General features: G+C 35.4%; 2 protein-coding genes across 2 annotated transcripts in view; both read right to left on the bottom strand.

Annotated features, from left to right (window-relative positions):
• maptb (microtubule-associated protein tau b) overlaps positions 1-1,765 on the bottom strand; it is a 39,591-nt gene extending 37,826 nt beyond the window's left edge. The window contains 2 exon segments of the mRNA XM_051104451.1: positions 1,482-1,513; positions 1,663-1,765. The gene's annotated coding sequence lies outside the window, so the exon portion shown is untranslated.
• An 8,546-nt stretch (positions 1,766-10,311) lies between these two features.
• On the bottom strand, positions 10,312-15,517 carry myl4 (myosin, light chain 4, alkali; atrial, embryonic). Its single transcript, XM_051098163.1, has 7 exons — positions 15,348-15,517; positions 12,449-12,476; positions 12,214-12,363; positions 11,948-12,121; positions 11,684-11,761; positions 11,548-11,595; positions 10,312-11,451 (listed from the first exon to the last, which is right to left on the bottom strand). Exons 1-6 carry the CDS (start codon positions 15,468-15,470, stop codon positions 11,567-11,569), a joined length of 582 nt encoding a protein of 193 aa, XP_050954120.1. The 5' UTR covers positions 15,471-15,517; the 3' UTR covers positions 10,312-11,451; positions 11,548-11,566.
• Positions 15,518-16,698: the final 1,181 nt, after the last annotated feature.

A 16,698-nucleotide genomic window follows, 5' to 3' on the forward strand; every position in this document is an offset into this window, starting at 1 on the left:
CTATTACTACATACTATAATGTAATTCATTGAGAATATTGATTAAATGACTTACCATTACGACTTTTTAATGAACTAAGCTAAATTATGACGCAGTCATTATAAGAAGCAATGTTCAAAAATTCTCTTTTTAATGAAAGGAGAAATGCAATTTTAAACCAAGCCCAGCCCTCTCTATTCTGAATTGAGTTTGTTTGTGTTCACACTTGTAGTTTGGTTCATTTGGTCCAGACCAAAAAGAAAAATGATACATTTGGTCCTGATCCTCTTAGTGTTCACACTGGCATTTTTGACAGCGAACCTAGATAACGAACCTGAAGGCTATGCATTCACAACCTGATTGGTCGGGTTCAATTAGGTATATTTTGTGACGGAACTCACTGAACATCCCAAACAAAAGGTGTGTTCAACTTAAAGCGGCGTTGCTCCACGTTTTCCATGTGCTCATTTTGTTTTGGACACACCACTTGTTCTCTTCGTGAAATCAAGACATATAGCGTTGCATCTTGTCATTACATACTGTCTTTGGTTCGTTTAAAAGTATTTTGTCCATATTGCGTTCACATTTTATTCAAACCACACCTGAGTTTATTTGGAAGTGGACCAAGACCAATCTTTTTAGCAGTCTCAGTCCGCTTGTTTGGCAGCGTTCACACTTACTCAAATGAACCGCACTAACAGAGCAATCGCACCAGAGTTAATTTTAATCGAACCAAATATGACAAGTGTGGAAATGCTGAAGCAAGTAACAGACGGCTGTCTGACGGCCGTCACTGCATGGTCTGTAAACGGAATCAGATTTACCTAATGTTCCATGGGTCTCCTTAATTGCCATGGTTAACTGGATTATGCTAGGCATAACTGGACAGAAAGCACTCTGGTTCTGTCTTACGGTGGGATCTACTGTTAGAAAAATACTTCTTAATAAGAGGAAACTCTTTCGGTAGATTTCCGCATGCTTATTTTATGTCTGTATGCAAAAGCAACCCCCTCCGCATAGACTTTTAATTAACTTTTTTGGCTTTTATTTTACAGATAGCAGCCTGCAGACGGCATCTACAGTAGGACCTGAGGAGTATTAACTTCTTCAGTTCTGCAAATAAGTGGGTGGACCTAGAATTTTAAATCATGTCAACGTTACTAAATCTGTTCAAAGCTAGTAGGAGGACTGGTTAATAATCTCCTCAGTTCTTTTTGTACATCCCTTGCTGTCTCTTTTTTGTTCTGGTATGTACCATAATATTAAAATCTAATAACATTTCCTTAAAATAATGCGTTTAGCAAACAAGGTTCAGATACGTGTTTATGACATTCACAGACAGGCACTGACAAAAACGTATTGCAGAATACCAACCGACCGTTTAATATTGATGAACTTCTCCTCCAGAAAGAACCACAACGTTGCTATAAAGCCATGCTGAAATAACAACCGCATATGTCATTCGTTATTTTTAAATATTATACAAATGAAAGACTACATACGCAATCGATATGAAGGCGACAGTGCCGTTGGGCTAAAGGCAGGCGGCATGTTCAGCAGAGATGGGCGTGGGGGAGGAAGTGAGAAAGATGCAGCCGTGCAAGTCGACCGTTACGTTTCAAACGTTACAGTTAAGATTTTCGAATTTCAAATGTTTCATTTCAAAAGATAAATTGTACTTACGAAGCGAACAATGGGCGAGGATGATGAGAGTGTGGCCGAGCAACAGCCGTGATGTGTGTGAGAGAGAGAGAGAAGGAGAGAGACGGGGAGGGCGGGGGAGCAAGGTGTGTCCGCTGGCTTGAAAATGCAGAATTAAGTCTATACATCTATGTATTCTCATACAAATCATATAAAAGAGAAAAAACAGCGGGTTTCATGTAGTTTAACGGACAGGTTACATATAAACCGGATCAATAAAAATGCACGGAAATTGATTAAATATTACGATTCAGGCTTGTTGCTTCTATTTCCCATTGGGCTAGTAACAGTCGTTTTTTGTAATATCGCATTATAAAAATGTTTTTTCGTTCAACAGACTGATTTATTTGCAGAGTCGTCCAGACAAAAGCCCCATGTGGTGTTACAAAGGTCAGCATCTTCAATAGGTCTTCGCTTAGAAAAAAAGAAAAGAGGGCTCTTTCTAAAAGACGTGCGCTTTAAACTCTTTAAATCTGCAAATAAAGGCTAACATTTAATATTCTGTATCTCTATTTGTGTAACCATGGCAGGACATCCACATGCAACATCAGCACCATTTTAAACCGAGGGCAAACTGCGAAAATCCCTTTACGCCGGAAGATCAGCGACGCGTCGAGTCCGTTTATCGCTTTGAGACGGATCAGGTCCACGCTCAAAAGCCGCAAAAAACCCTGATTATCGATTTGTCATTCGTTATGACCATAACAGACCTGTGGAAAAAACCTGGCACCTTTCTTCCAGACTGACTTAACACATCGGTGTGAGCCACATTATGCTCCATCGTTGTCTTAATACTTCTAGGTTTTTCCACACCGGCAAACCGCGTGCACGTGAAGCATCGCATGCGTCTGTCGCCACACTGCCTTGAGATTTCATTCAATTCCTGCATGCCATGCATAACGACAATCATAATGGAATATAATATTCTTTAAATAAACATAAATGGTTATTGCATATATTGTGCATCCATGAAAATAACTACCGGTAGATGCGAATGCATAAAGAAAGCAATCCGATTTATGTGCAGTTCTTCTTAGCGATGCAATCTTAGTGAAATTACATGATTTTTCTTTTTTATACATCAAACTATAAAGACAATCAGGCCCGTTATGTCTCAGTCACACACCCAACAGTCGGATTCACTCACATCCTAAAACCAATACACTGTTCGCAGGGGTAAAAACTGTGGTAAGGTTTAGGAGCATAGTTCACTGCTTGATTAAAGATGAATCGCTGTTAAATACAAGTCTTTGAGTTTGTAAACCGGTTTGACTTACCTCTGTGGCACGCTGAGTTATTGTCTGTCCAACTGCAGCAGTCAGCCAGTGAACAAACCCTGCCGGTTCCTTCAGCGTCCTGCAAAGGGAGGATGGCGCTAGAGAGCAAGATGGAGAATGATGTCAGGATGAGCTCTGTGCACTGTGAAGCTGACATTTCAATGGCGTTCACACACAACTAACCGAATGCCAGCCTGTGTGTTATTTATATTATACATTTGAGATTTTCTGTGTTGTGATCAGGACTTGCCTTTACATTGTCGGTCTTTCCAACAACAGAAGTGAGAGTTTACAAACCTTTTTGATACCTTAAGCAGAAAGGTTTCTATGCGTTTTCATATAGGTCTATAAAGAGCTGTTTATAAGCTACTGTTTGGGGAAAACACATGGACCCCTGTAGAAACCCCCGAAAGTTCCCAGACCTCATTTTGAAAATCCCTGGCAAAGACTACAATAATTTTACATTCTTGCTGCTATGACTACCAGGGTTATTGTAGATAACAAAAACAAATAATAATAGTACAAGTAAATAATACTTTGGATAAACATTAACAAATGCTATATATATAAGCTTAAACTTATTTTATTTAAACTATTTGCCATACCTTGGAACCCCATTTCCGTCAAGTAAAAAAAAAAATCATGCCTTAAAAAGTTTAAATTCTGACATACGTAAGTCAAAATTACAAGATAAAAAGTCAAAATTATGACTTTAAAAGTTGAAATTATGACATACTTAAGTCATAATTACAAGATAAAAAGTCGAAATGATGACTCTAAAAAATCTAAATTATGACTTTAAAAGTCAAAATTATGAGATAAAAAGTCAAAATTATGACTTAAAAAAATTGAAATTATGACTCAAAAAGTCGAAATTATGACTTAAAGTCGAAATTATTATATAATTATGAGATAAAATGACAAAATAATGACTTTAAGAAGTCAAAATTATGAGATAAAAAGTCAACATTTATGACTTAAGTCATAATTACATGATAAAAAGTCAAAATTATGACTTAAAAGTCGAAATTATGACATAAAGTTGAAATTGACACTTATGTCTTAATTACAAGATAAAAAGTCAAAATTATGACTTAAAGTCGAAATTATGACTCAAAAATTCAAAATCATGACTTATAAAGTTGAAATTATGACATACTCAAGTCATAATTACAAAAAAATAGAGTCGAAATAATGACTTTAAAAAGTGGAATTATGAGATAAAAAGTCAAAATTATGATTTTAAGTTATAATTACCAAATAAAAAAACAAAATTTTGACTTTAAAAAGTCGAAATTATGAATTAATAAAGTTAAAATTATGAATTAATAAAGTTAAAATTATGACATACTTAAGTCATAATTACGAGATAAAATGTCAAAATTATGAGATAAAATGTCGAAATTATGACTCAAAAAATTTCAAAATTATGACTTATAAAGTCAAAATTATGACATACTTAAGTCATAATTACAAAATAAAAAGTCGAAATAATGACTTTAAAAGTCAAAATTATGAGATAAAAAGTCAAAATTATGACTTACTTAAGTCATAATTACAAGATAAAAAGTCAAAATTATGACTTAAAAGTCGAAATTATAAGATAAAAAGTCAAAATTATGATTCTCTTAAGTCATAATTACAAAATAAAAAGTCAAGATTTTGACTGTAAAAAGTCGAAATTATGACTTAAAGTCAAAATTATGACAGTTGAAGTCATAATTACGAGATAAAAGGTCGAAATTAGATGAAGTCAAAATGACTTACTTAAGTCATAATTACAAGATAAAAGTCAAAATTATGAGATAAAAAGTCAAAATTATGACTTACTTAAGTCATAATTACGAGATAAAAAGTCAAACTCATGACTTAAAAGTCAAAATTATGAGATAAAATGTCAAAATTATGACTTTCTTAAGTCATAATTACAAGATTGAAAAGTCAAAATAATGACTTTAAAAAGTCGAAATTATGAAATAAAAAGTCAAAATTTTGACTTACTTAAGTCAAAATTACAAGATAAAAAGTCAAAATTATGACTTAAAAGTCAAAATTATGACAAAAAAATTCTAAATTATAACTTTAAAAGTCAAAATTATAAGATAAAAAAGTAAAAATTATGATTCTCTTAAGTCATAATTACAAAATAAAAAGTCAAAATTTTGACTGTAAAAAGTAGAAATTATGACTTAAAAATGGGAAATTATGACTTAAAGTCGAAATTATGACAGTTGAAATTATAAGTCATAATTACGAGATAAAATGTAGAAATTAGGAGATAAAGTCAAAATGACTTACTTAAGTCATAATTACAAGATAAAAAGTCAAAATTATGAGATAAAAAGTCAAAATTATGACTTACTTAAGTCATAATTACGAGATAAAAAGTCAAACGTATGACTTAAAAGTCAAAATGATGAGATAAAATGTAAAAATTATGATTTTTTAAGTCATAATTACAACATTAAAAAGTCAAAATAATGACTTTAAAAAGTCGAAATTATGAAATAAAAAGTCGAAATTTTGACTTAAGTCAAAATTACAAGATAAAAAGTAAAAATTATTATTTATAAAGTCAAAATTATGACATACTTAAGTCATAACTACGAGCTAAAAAAATCAAAAATATGACTTAAAATAAGTCGAAACTGACTTAAAGCATCATTTCTCATTTTCGTTTTGTTTAACTTGAAGCGCTAAAATAACAAACAAGCAAACAAAAACGAATACAAAAATTAATAAAAACTAGGCATTTAAAAAAAAGACAAAACACACCCAAATTTACTAAAAAAAATAACTAAAATTAAAGTGAAAACATAAAATAAAATAAAAAAATAATTCAAAATGAACAAAAACAATAAAGTATATTAATAATATTAAAGTAACACTAGTGAACACTTTAATGCAAGGGTGACCAAACCCGTTCCAGGATGGCCACTGTCCCCCAGAGTTTAGCTTCCACCCTTATTAAGCACACCGGAACCAGCTAATCGAGGTCTTCAGACTCACTAGAAACTTCTAGGCAAGTGTGTTGGAGCTAAAATCTGCAGGATGTTGGCCCCTAACGAGCACGACTGGACATGTTTTAATGTGTTTATAAAGCTCATATGAGGCAATTCCAAAGCTTGTGCCAAGCGATCAATATTTCTCTATTCATCTTCTTGGCAGATGCTTTCTTTCCATATTCCATAAAGCATACAAGATATCTTAAATGATACAAAATTAAATCTCAAATATTTATTTTTTTACCTCGACATGGAAATATGGTATCCATTCTCCAGTTACATAGTAGGTCTTAGACATTTGATTCAGTTTGACTGTGGGTCAGGTTTTTGCTGATTCACTGCACAGTGCAGCAAGCTATAATATTTCACCACCATTACCGTTTTAAAAAGAGTGCGCTTTCTATGAACAAGCCCTATATATAGTCACAGTCTAATCTTAACATTCATGTTATGCACAAGCTCTCTGTCTCACATACACGCACACTGCACCATCTGCCCCCCCAAATTCAGCCATATTCCCCTGAGTTACATACCAAGCCAAGTCCTTCACCTGGACACCTTCACATTAACAGTAAGAGTCCTTGTGTTCCTCTGTTTCACCGCTGCACAACCTGCTGCTGTGTATCCCAAAAGACAGACAAATCAAGATCAAATAAATTCTCCTCCTTCCTATTGCTAAGCAAGTTATCTTGATCTTTTACATGCAAAAACAATAATATAGATTTAGAATACTGTGTGAAAAAGAGCGACGCTGTTGATGCTGTCAATATCCTTCTGTTCTTCAGATGTGAGATGTTCTTCTGAAAACCAATAGTGTGCTTGGTTGAGGCTGGGCTTGGGAGGGAGTTGCTCAGCAACTAGCCCACATGTGAATGAGTAGGCATTTTTTAGATTTAGTCTATGAGAGCGACAGCTAATGGCCTGATAATGTGTGCTGCACTGACTTGTCTTCCCGTTTTCGATTTTATACCTCTCTCTATTTCGATATGTTGTGATATGTCAACCTTTAATGTTTCAGACGATGTTACTGTTGTTATTTCCGACAGGAGATGAAGTCTGGTTGTTACAAACACTTTTGGCCATGAGATGGCGTCTCAGTCCTGTCAATATGGATTGTCCATCTTCCTCAGGACTGAGGTAATTGGTTTTTTCTTCCGCAGAAATTTGACTTTTTGATATTAACTGCACATTGGTTTAATTAAGAATAAAAATACATATAACCATTTATAAAATACATTTGTTACATCTTGCCATTGTTAGTTTCACCTAGCTCAAAACATTTATAAATTAGCCTACACATTTGATGCTTTGTTTTACCATATTATTTTAATATATTATCTTAATTATGAACACACTGGTTTGTAGTGCAAGCAGTTTTACCATTTACTGCACTTTGCTATTCTTCTTGCTATTTTTTTTTATAAAGGATATGCACCGACGTCACGTTCTGGTCAGTTACCTGGATGCGCGGCCATTGTGGCGATACTCATATGTAAAAAGCAGCATTGATTGCACAGTTAATGCACCACTGAAGACGTTGTTCTACTAGTTCATGCTGTCTAAACCACGGAAAATACGTGAAAGGTGCTAAATCATATAGAGAAGAATGTAGTAAGCAGGTTGTATTTGAGCAAACTGAAGTTAATACAGAGCTCAACGCTACCTGCTACCTTGGTTACTGCTGTACACAAAGCTGCACTACGCTTATTAAAACTGCTTTATAATGCATTATACAGATGCTAAATGAAAAGAAAATGCCATGTAAACCTCAGAGATACATTCATATAAACTGCAATTCATTAGTTACGCATTTCTTCCAATATTTCATGCATCGTGAACAGTGAGATTGATCTGCCTGCTACAGTATTTTCTCCTCTTAATGTCCATCTTCAGTGGTTGCCTGTTACAGACTAAATATAATAATAACATAATATTCCCACACAAATGACATTTTGGAACATGAATGCAGTGCAGTGAATGTACGAGTTGCACCGGGCCATAGGGCAGTCCATATCATCAAGCCCTGTAATAGGTGGTAAATATCCATACGATCTGCCACCCTTGTCGTGGACTGATGACCTGTCAGTTCTTTCTTCTTCTATTCCTTATCCTGACATAGTGAATTACTTTAGTTTTTTCGCCAGTGCACAAGTTCCATTCGGTTCAGTGGCAATGTTTACATTCTGTGCCGCCGCAATGGCCGACTTCTGTATTGATGACGTAACGTGAAAAAACTCTATGGGCTTGTTAAGTGATGACAAAATCCGTCCATTGAATGCACCAGCGAACGCTGTTTCTGGGTCCAAACCCCAACTCATTTCACTTGAGAATACTATCTTAGCAGCCATTTATGAGCACTGTTTATTCATATTAAACATTTAAGTTATACGTTTTTAAATTTATGGTGTACACTACAGTCTCCGTGCTTACAGCATCCCAAACCCTAATAATTTTTATATTTATTTATTTATATTTATATTTTCATTGTCTGGCTATCTGGGATTTTGGTATGGAGTTAAAGGGTAGGATTATAATTTTTTGGTAGTGTTATATCACATTGTGAGTGTATAATTAGTACCGTTTGTTGTTTTCTCATGTCATCTGATAGAGCGTTTGGACCCGGAAGTCACGGAAGAGGTGCCGCTTGATGTCAGATTTAACAAGCGAATAGCGGCTAATGAACCGTAAGTCTCGCACATTCAGAGAAAAGACTACACTTGTTGAGAAATAACGTGGATAACAAACATGAACAAGATATTATATACAGGTAAGACAACACTAGCTAATTTATTTCAGTATTGCGAATTGAACGTTGCTATTCCGACTGTGATCATAGAGGTATCCTGGCAACAAGACAGGAAGTAGCAGTTTATTTTTGGCTGTACACATATTTAGCCTGAAAAACTTCACAGTAATCCAACAGCTTTGGCTGAGAAGAATCCCGTCTTGTAGGCTACTACTGCTGATTGTGTTTATCTTCGTGCATCTTAACCTCTCTATGTGTCAGTAACACAATAACCTGCTCTGCCTCAGTGTTTCTCAGTCCTGCAGGACACAGCTGAAGCTGATAGGCTATTTATGAGTCATTGTGTTGAAAAATCAAAGGCGATGCTTGCGTCCCACAGCCTAACAATAAGGGAGACAAATAGCAGTATCTCTGTTGCTATGAGCCAGGACACACAGGGAAAATACAATAGCCTTTGAACAGAGAGCTGTTCTGGTCTGTAAATTAACACTTGCCAGCTGTGGACCCACACATGTCTATCACTAATCCATGAGAATGAGCTGTTTGTAACATAACCATGTGTATGTATAGGCAAACTGTGGATAATTTTATTCACCTAGCCACTGTGGAATAGGCTACCGTGATTCTGATTGGACAGTCGTGGCATCCAGTGGTCAGATATTTCCTAATAATGACCACACTGTTTATCAAACTGAAACTGACTCTAAATTCATGTCTCTATTATCACACCAGTGACCGACTGTTTTATACAGACAGACTGACTGCAGTAAAAATAACTTGTTATCCTTGCAGTAAAAAGGCTGTAGGGCAATTATTTTATTCATTGTAGTGGACAACTTTTTTCTTAGTTGTTTTAGAATATATGGGTAAAATTATAAAGTAGTTCGAACTCAAATCAACATTAAAATGTTTAATTCTGTACTATTGTGGGATAATGCGCAAAATGTGCAGTTAGCCATTTACTGTCACAAAATAAACCTCTTCAAGAAGAAACAAACATCTGAGAATCTGTTATGGCAGAATTATGGCAGAAACAAAATGGAAAGTACATCAGTAATCACACAGGTCATAGTTCGAAATATATTTGATCTATATCAATCACATTTAAGATGACAATGGCTACTAACCAAAATGCAACTCTAGAGGATCTAAGAAATTTCCTAGAAGAGAAACCACATATACTTTTTACACATGTAATGTGAAATCCCCCTTGCTGTTCATCCGGTCTGATCTGTAAATCTGCAATTTGAACTGACACTGGTGTCTTTTCTTTTTCCAGATCTGCTTTCTGTCTGTAGCTGGGTCATTCCGTGTCAAATCAAACAAATTTTGATCAGAAATGTCCCTGGCTCAAAATGTTGTTTTTGCTAAGATTTTTTTCTGAAGAAAGATAAACATATATAGTGATGAAAAGCCATGGATTAATATTTACTATTTTGTAGGGGGGTGGGGGGGGCAAGATTCAGGATTCATCTAAGATTCAGAGCCAAATTACAGGGGGGTAAAATGACATTATAAAGATGGCAGCATAATAATGTTATTTTTACACAGAGATTGGTTGGTCTGTTAGTAAAATATGTTGACTTTAACAGTCTGTGTTGCATTATGTGCCAGTGGTGCCCATTAAAAAATGGGAAAATAGCAAGTTTTTTCTATGGATTTATTAAACTTTGAAAAAATAAAATACTTAAGGCACTCAGACAGGTATGTTCAAACCAGCTGTTTTGAAAGAAGTAAATAAAATACATTTCTAGTTTCAACATTTTTTATTCAACATTTCAACACTTATTCTTCAGACATTCCTCTTTAAAAGAAAAAACAGTGTCATTTTTATACAAAGTGACCCACATTTGGATTTTGACTGATCAGAATGTGTACAATTTAACAATTTACTCCTGGAGCCATATTGAAATTCCAATATCTCTGTAACTGAACCATGCAGGGCCTTAAAAAACAAGATGCCAAAAAGATAGTTTGTTAAGACCCAATACCTAAAAGGGCATTAAGGTATCTTTATTACTTCTTGATGTACAGGCATGCAAACTTTGGAGAAAAAGCTTGAAAAATGCTCTTTTCCCATTTTTGAATGGTCACCATTGGCACATAATGCAACAAAGATTGCTAAAGTCAACAGATTTTACTAAAAGATCTACCAATCTCTGTGTAAAAGTAACATTATGATGCTGCCATCTTTCTGTAGTCATTTTTACACACCTGTAATTTGGCTCTGAATCTCAGGTGAAAATTGTCATTTTGACCCCACTCTATAAAATAGTGGATTATTTAGTAAATATACATCCATGGCATTTAATATTTTGGCTTTCATCACAATAAATTTATCTTTAATCAGAAAAAAATATTAGCACAATCAAAAAATTGATCCAGGGACAGCTTTAACTGAGGTGGTTGAGGTGAGTAATTTTTCATTTTGATGTTTGTTTAGGTATGTTTATATTTTTCATACCAACTGTCAGTGAGACTTTGTACAAAAAACACTGAAATAAGTTGATGTGGAAAAAATCTGTAATGTTAAAAACAGTTCAGTAGCCTAATATACTAACAAATGAATTGGAGAGAGTTTGCTCTTTGCAAAGGCATTAGATTGTTTAGTTTGATGTTTCAGAAATCTGTGCAACACAAATTAAAAAAAAATACAAAGACAAAATCTTGTACAGGAAAACTAGTTCAAGGGCATTAGAGAGTGAAGAGCTGAGCTGTTGATAACTGCAGAGGACAGTCGTGCCTACAAGGAAAAATGCGACAAAGGACAATCAGTTTAAATTAGAAAGCCATTTATTCTTCTTGGAAAAACATCATTGCATTTAAAATTCATAATCACCTGATCTGAATTTTTCCATTTATCCAGCCATTATGTGTTTAACAAACGCTGTGGGACAAAAGAAGAAAAGGATAAGATGACCATTTGCTCAATGAAAAGCAGAGAATACCTTTTAAAATTTTGGAAACGGTCACACCTTCATAGTTAACACAGCCGTTTCCATCTTCCTGTCCTGCCATCAGCTGTTCTACCTCTGATTCTGTCATTTTCTCACCTGCAGGCAAGACATGTGGCGGCGTTAATCTCGAGGTAAATATGTAAATCCAAAAGTCAAACAGATTTATTTCAGCTGCTTATGTTCCAGTAAATTTCCTATCAATTTAACCAAACACTCATTGGGTTTGTTAGTAATACTGTATCATGGCATAAAAGCTGTGGTGTAGCTGTGTTTTGTATTTACCCAACGTTGCAAGTACATGGCGAAGTTCGGCACCCATCACAGTGCCGTTCCCTTCTTTGTCAAACACTCGCAGGCCCTCAACAAAGTCCTCAAAAGTGCCTTGATCTTTGGACTTGGACACGTGTTGGAACATAGGCAGGAAAGTCTCAAAGTCAATCATCTTGGTGTTCATTTCTAGAAAGTGGATATCACAAACAGTCAAAAAGTGAAATGATTTTAATGTGCAATGGTTTAGACTGCTGCTAAGCACAGTTTATTCCTCTCACCATCAGGTTTGGGTTTGCCGAGTACTTTGAGCACCTCTGCATTTGTAGGATTCTGACCCAGCGCCCTCATGACATCACCACACTGGGCGTAAGTGATCTTCATTTCATTAGTAGGTGTTCTGTCGAATAGCATGAAGGCCTCTTTAAATTCTGTGTGGATAGGATATTGATACATATTAATGAATGAAGAACAGATATGAAAAAATACTTAAATATTGCTTTCGCAAATGCTTACCTTCAATCTGCTCGGCTGTAAACTCAATCTGGGTGGGAAGAAGTTTAGGGAACTTTTATAAGCAACTTGACTGGTTAACATCCAAACAATATTATATCTTAGAATATTTAACAATGGACAGCCACAATGGAAATACAGATGTTTTAGTTCTCTATAGAAGCTTTCTAGGGTCATTCAACAAAAGTCAGCTGCTCTTCACTCATGGAGACTAAGAATAACAGACATCTGTTCTAGGACCAGAGGGAATTACAGTGAAACCTCATCCTCATTGTCCAGGAGAGAGAGAGTCTTACTCAGACAAGAGAACAGGAATGCTAAACTGTAATATGGGAGTTTGCAGACACCTGCTTGGAAGGGTGTATGATCACATGGAGGCTTTTTATATTGACAGACGAGCTTCCATTATCCAGACTCAATCTCTGACCATCAGGTCGTTAAAGTTACATATGTGGTCTCAAATCAATATGAATAAGCATTTATGTCTTCATATTCAGGGCACTTAGCTGAGGCTGGTATTTTAAACCCTAAGGTTTGTGTGAAACCTTTTAACTTTATTAAACTGATTTGAGCCACATTGTTCAGGGCACATAATGTCACATACTTTAATAACAAGTTTAGACCAAGACTAGTCAATATCTAAATGTTTGTAACGCAACAAGACCTGGTGGGAATGTCATAGTCCTACTGAAGTTTATTTCTGCCATGAAATAAATATATAAAACGGGTAATTGCAACTTTTTATCTCTTTTTTTTTTTTCGCACTTGTGAGTTTATATCTCACAATTCAGAGTTTTTCTCTAAATTTTGCGTTGTAAACTCACAATTGTGACTTTTTCTGTGAATTTTGAGTTTGCATCTCAATTTTCTGACTTTTTTCCTCAGAATCATACATGTGTATACAGTCAGGTGTCTAAATATTTGAGGATGAATTCAGCAAAAAAATCTGGAAATCAGCAATTACCAGGGTTCAAGCGCTTTAAGCCATTTAAGCACATATGAAAAAAGACATTATTTAGCAAGCTTGTAACCACCTAAATCAATGATTTAAAAAAAAAAAAAAACGTTTTTGGCAAATCCATAGAAATATTATGCTTTTAATGTTGTAATAATGACTGTTATAGCACCAGCTGTGGTCCGATCCCCTTAAAACTTTGCATGCTTGTTTAGAATCACCTGTCTCGTGCTCAGCAGGTTTCGTGAAGTTTTGAGTTTTCCTTTAGGCTTTATAGGATAAATTTTTTATAGGATTTTGGGTAAATTTGGACAAAACTACCCCTTTATAGCTTCCTGAAGGGTAAATTTCAAAATTTATTTGATAATTATTGCCCTCGAGAGGCCAGAGAATTGCACTGCAGTGTTTTTTCCAGATTGAATGAAAAACCTAGGACTAGTTCACAAAAGTAATTTTTTTACACCTTTTTAGTCATTTAACAAACAAATTGATTGACAGCAGCGGTTCTAGAGACAAAGTTGTCCAAAAGAGGAGTTATATCGTATGATTCAAATATCATGCGTATGCGTGAAAAACTGTGTGATGTACAATCATTTACTCCCTATAAAAATGTGATATTACCCCCAGTGGCTGATTTCTTTTAAATTTCTCTCAGACCTTTGGGGCTGTGAGTCGAACAAGCCCACCAAATTTTGTTCCGATCAGCTTCCGTTAACCTTGTCTAACAGGTGCTCAAACTTCATCGGCCAATGGCGGCCATGTTTTTTGAGATACATAAATGTCCCTGTAGACACTTGTGGCACTTCAGACCAAGTCCATGTTGATAGGACAAATGGTTACACAGTTATAGCCATTTTTATGTTTTTTTCCCTCTTATAGCACCACCAAGTGACCAAGCTCCACGACTTTTCTCCTGTGACTTCAGATTGAGCTCTTACATAAGTGTTATGAGTTTGCCGGAGATATCTTATTTTGTTTAGGAGTTACAGGCATTTTACTAAAAGCGGCCCTGCCCCTTTCGTACGTTTTGGTGCTCTCTTGCGACGGTGAGTCGAAAGTTCAACTTTTTTTGATAATTATTAATATTCACTCTCCAGAGAATCTTTCTGCACTGGTTTGGTTCCGATTGGGTGAAAAACCTAGGACTACTTTGCGAAAGTAGGTTTTTGAAAAAATGCAAAATACCCAAAAATTTCGCTCACAATCGTATCTGATGTATGCGTTTTGTCTACCATGAGCCAAGGATTCCATCAATATGAGACACTTGAGCCTGCGACTGACAGTTTAGCAGTTATGAGCGATTTTGTACTTTTGATTGCTGTAACGCCCCCGTCAGGGGCGAGCATCGGTCACGTTGTAGGCGGTGTGAGTACTACTATCCCTCCAAGTTTCAAGTCTGTACGACTTATGGTTTGGTCTGCACGATCAGTTTTACGTGCAGATCATTGATCCATGACTATTGTAACAGTTACAATTGGGTTTCAGCACTACACGCTTAAACCCCTAATTACGAGATGTAAACTACAAACTCTGTGGAGGAAAAAAGAAAAGACAAATTGGATATATGAAATTTACATTGTGAGAAATGAAAAATTTTGACTTGTGAGATAGAAACTCACAGTTCTGGAAAAAAGACATAATTGTGAGATAAAACGTCACAATTACCTTTTTTTAAAAAAAAAAAAAAAAAAAGTATTTTTCCATGGCTGAAATAAGCTTCCATATAAGCTAGTCATAAAAATAAAAATTAAAAAACTGGTGTGATTTTGTGTGTTGAAATGAAACCAAGCGTTTGGAAATAAGCTCAGTTTTTTAAATAATTAAGGTTTAATTTTACTTCCTGAGGACATTTGGGAAGAAGTTACTTCAGATTTATCCTGTGTCTACTTGCCACGATGGTCTCACACTTAGCTATTAGTAACATAGCACTACAGACAAAACACATACCTTAATGCTTTTTGGGTCAAACTGAGGCTCCTTGGGTTTCTCTGGTTCAGGAGGAGGAGGAGGAGGCTTTGCTGGAGAAGGCTTTGCAGCCTCCTTCTTTGTTTCAGCTTTTTTAGGAGCCATTCTTCCACCAAGATGATGAGCAGAAGTGTGTGAGATGGAGAATCGGAATGACCTTTGAAAGGTTTTATACCCCCCTCAATGCTCCCCAACTGCATCAGCAGGGTAGGTCCATCCCATCATCACCCTCCAAACAAGGACAGAAAGCTTATGAGCTCACAAGCCAAACCCCTGAGATGGGCACATGACAGTTTTAGCATGTTAACACTGATGAAGACCAGTAAACCGCTTTCACCGCTGGTATGCATTCAGTTAATAATCAGTTTGTAATTATTCTTTCAAAGTTTTTAATTATCTAGTAATTGGCAAAGCAAGTTTGGCTCTCTTTTCCAAGATCTTGTTTCTTTGGTGAGCTCTTGGGATTTTCATTGTTTGAAAAGTTGATTTTTCTTAGTTTACCAGTGAGGAGATGAAGGAGCTCCAAATTTATGACAGATGGGAAGAGCAGGACACAGAAAGAAAAGATCCAGCATTTCTGAGGGAATTCTTTCCCATGGATAAACAGGTTTCTCAAACATTGCTCCTTTCTTCCACTGGTCAGCCAAAAAAATATTGCCAGACTAAACTCAATTTGATTGTCTTAATGCTCAAATAAACACAGCAAAGTTTTTATAGAATCCAAGCAAATCCAGGAATGTTTTTGATAATTATAAGCTTTTCAGAGCAATCAATCTAAAAATGGCTCACTCTCTGCATAATAAGCTGCCATGGGAGAATCTAAAAATATTAAACGCTTCACTTTTAGTTATTTTCCAACTAGAATGGTCAAGAAAACAACTGAAAATTTTCTGCTGGTTAGTTATTTGTTGTGATCAAGGGAATTATTAAGGATAAACACCTTATGTCTTGTTTTGCTATGAACAGCAACTGCTTGCTGTTCCTGCCTTTTTAACCCCTGAGGTCTGTCATTCAGGCGCCTAGAGCAGACGGCAGTGCCAAGTTTAAAGAAAGGAGAAGCGTCCACCTGTTCATTCAACCTTCTGAACCTCCTGTCACAGATGGAAGAAATAAAATATGAGCTATACAGTTCTGTGTGTATATATACACTGCCGTACAAGTTTGGTCGGTAAGATTTTTAAAATGTTTTTGAAAGATGCTCACCAAGGCTGCATTTGTTTTATCAAAATACATTAAAAACAGTAATATTGTAAAACAATATTAGAATTTAAAATAACTGTTTTCAATTGTAATATATTTTAAAAAGTAATTTATTCCTGTGATGCAAAGCTGA

The sequence above is a fragment of the Labeo rohita genome, chromosome 3 (assembly GCF_022985175.1).
Source record: "Labeo rohita strain BAU-BD-2019 chromosome 3, IGBB_LRoh.1.0, whole genome shotgun sequence".
NCBI lineage: Eukaryota > Metazoa > Chordata > Actinopteri > Cypriniformes > Cyprinidae > Labeo > Labeo rohita.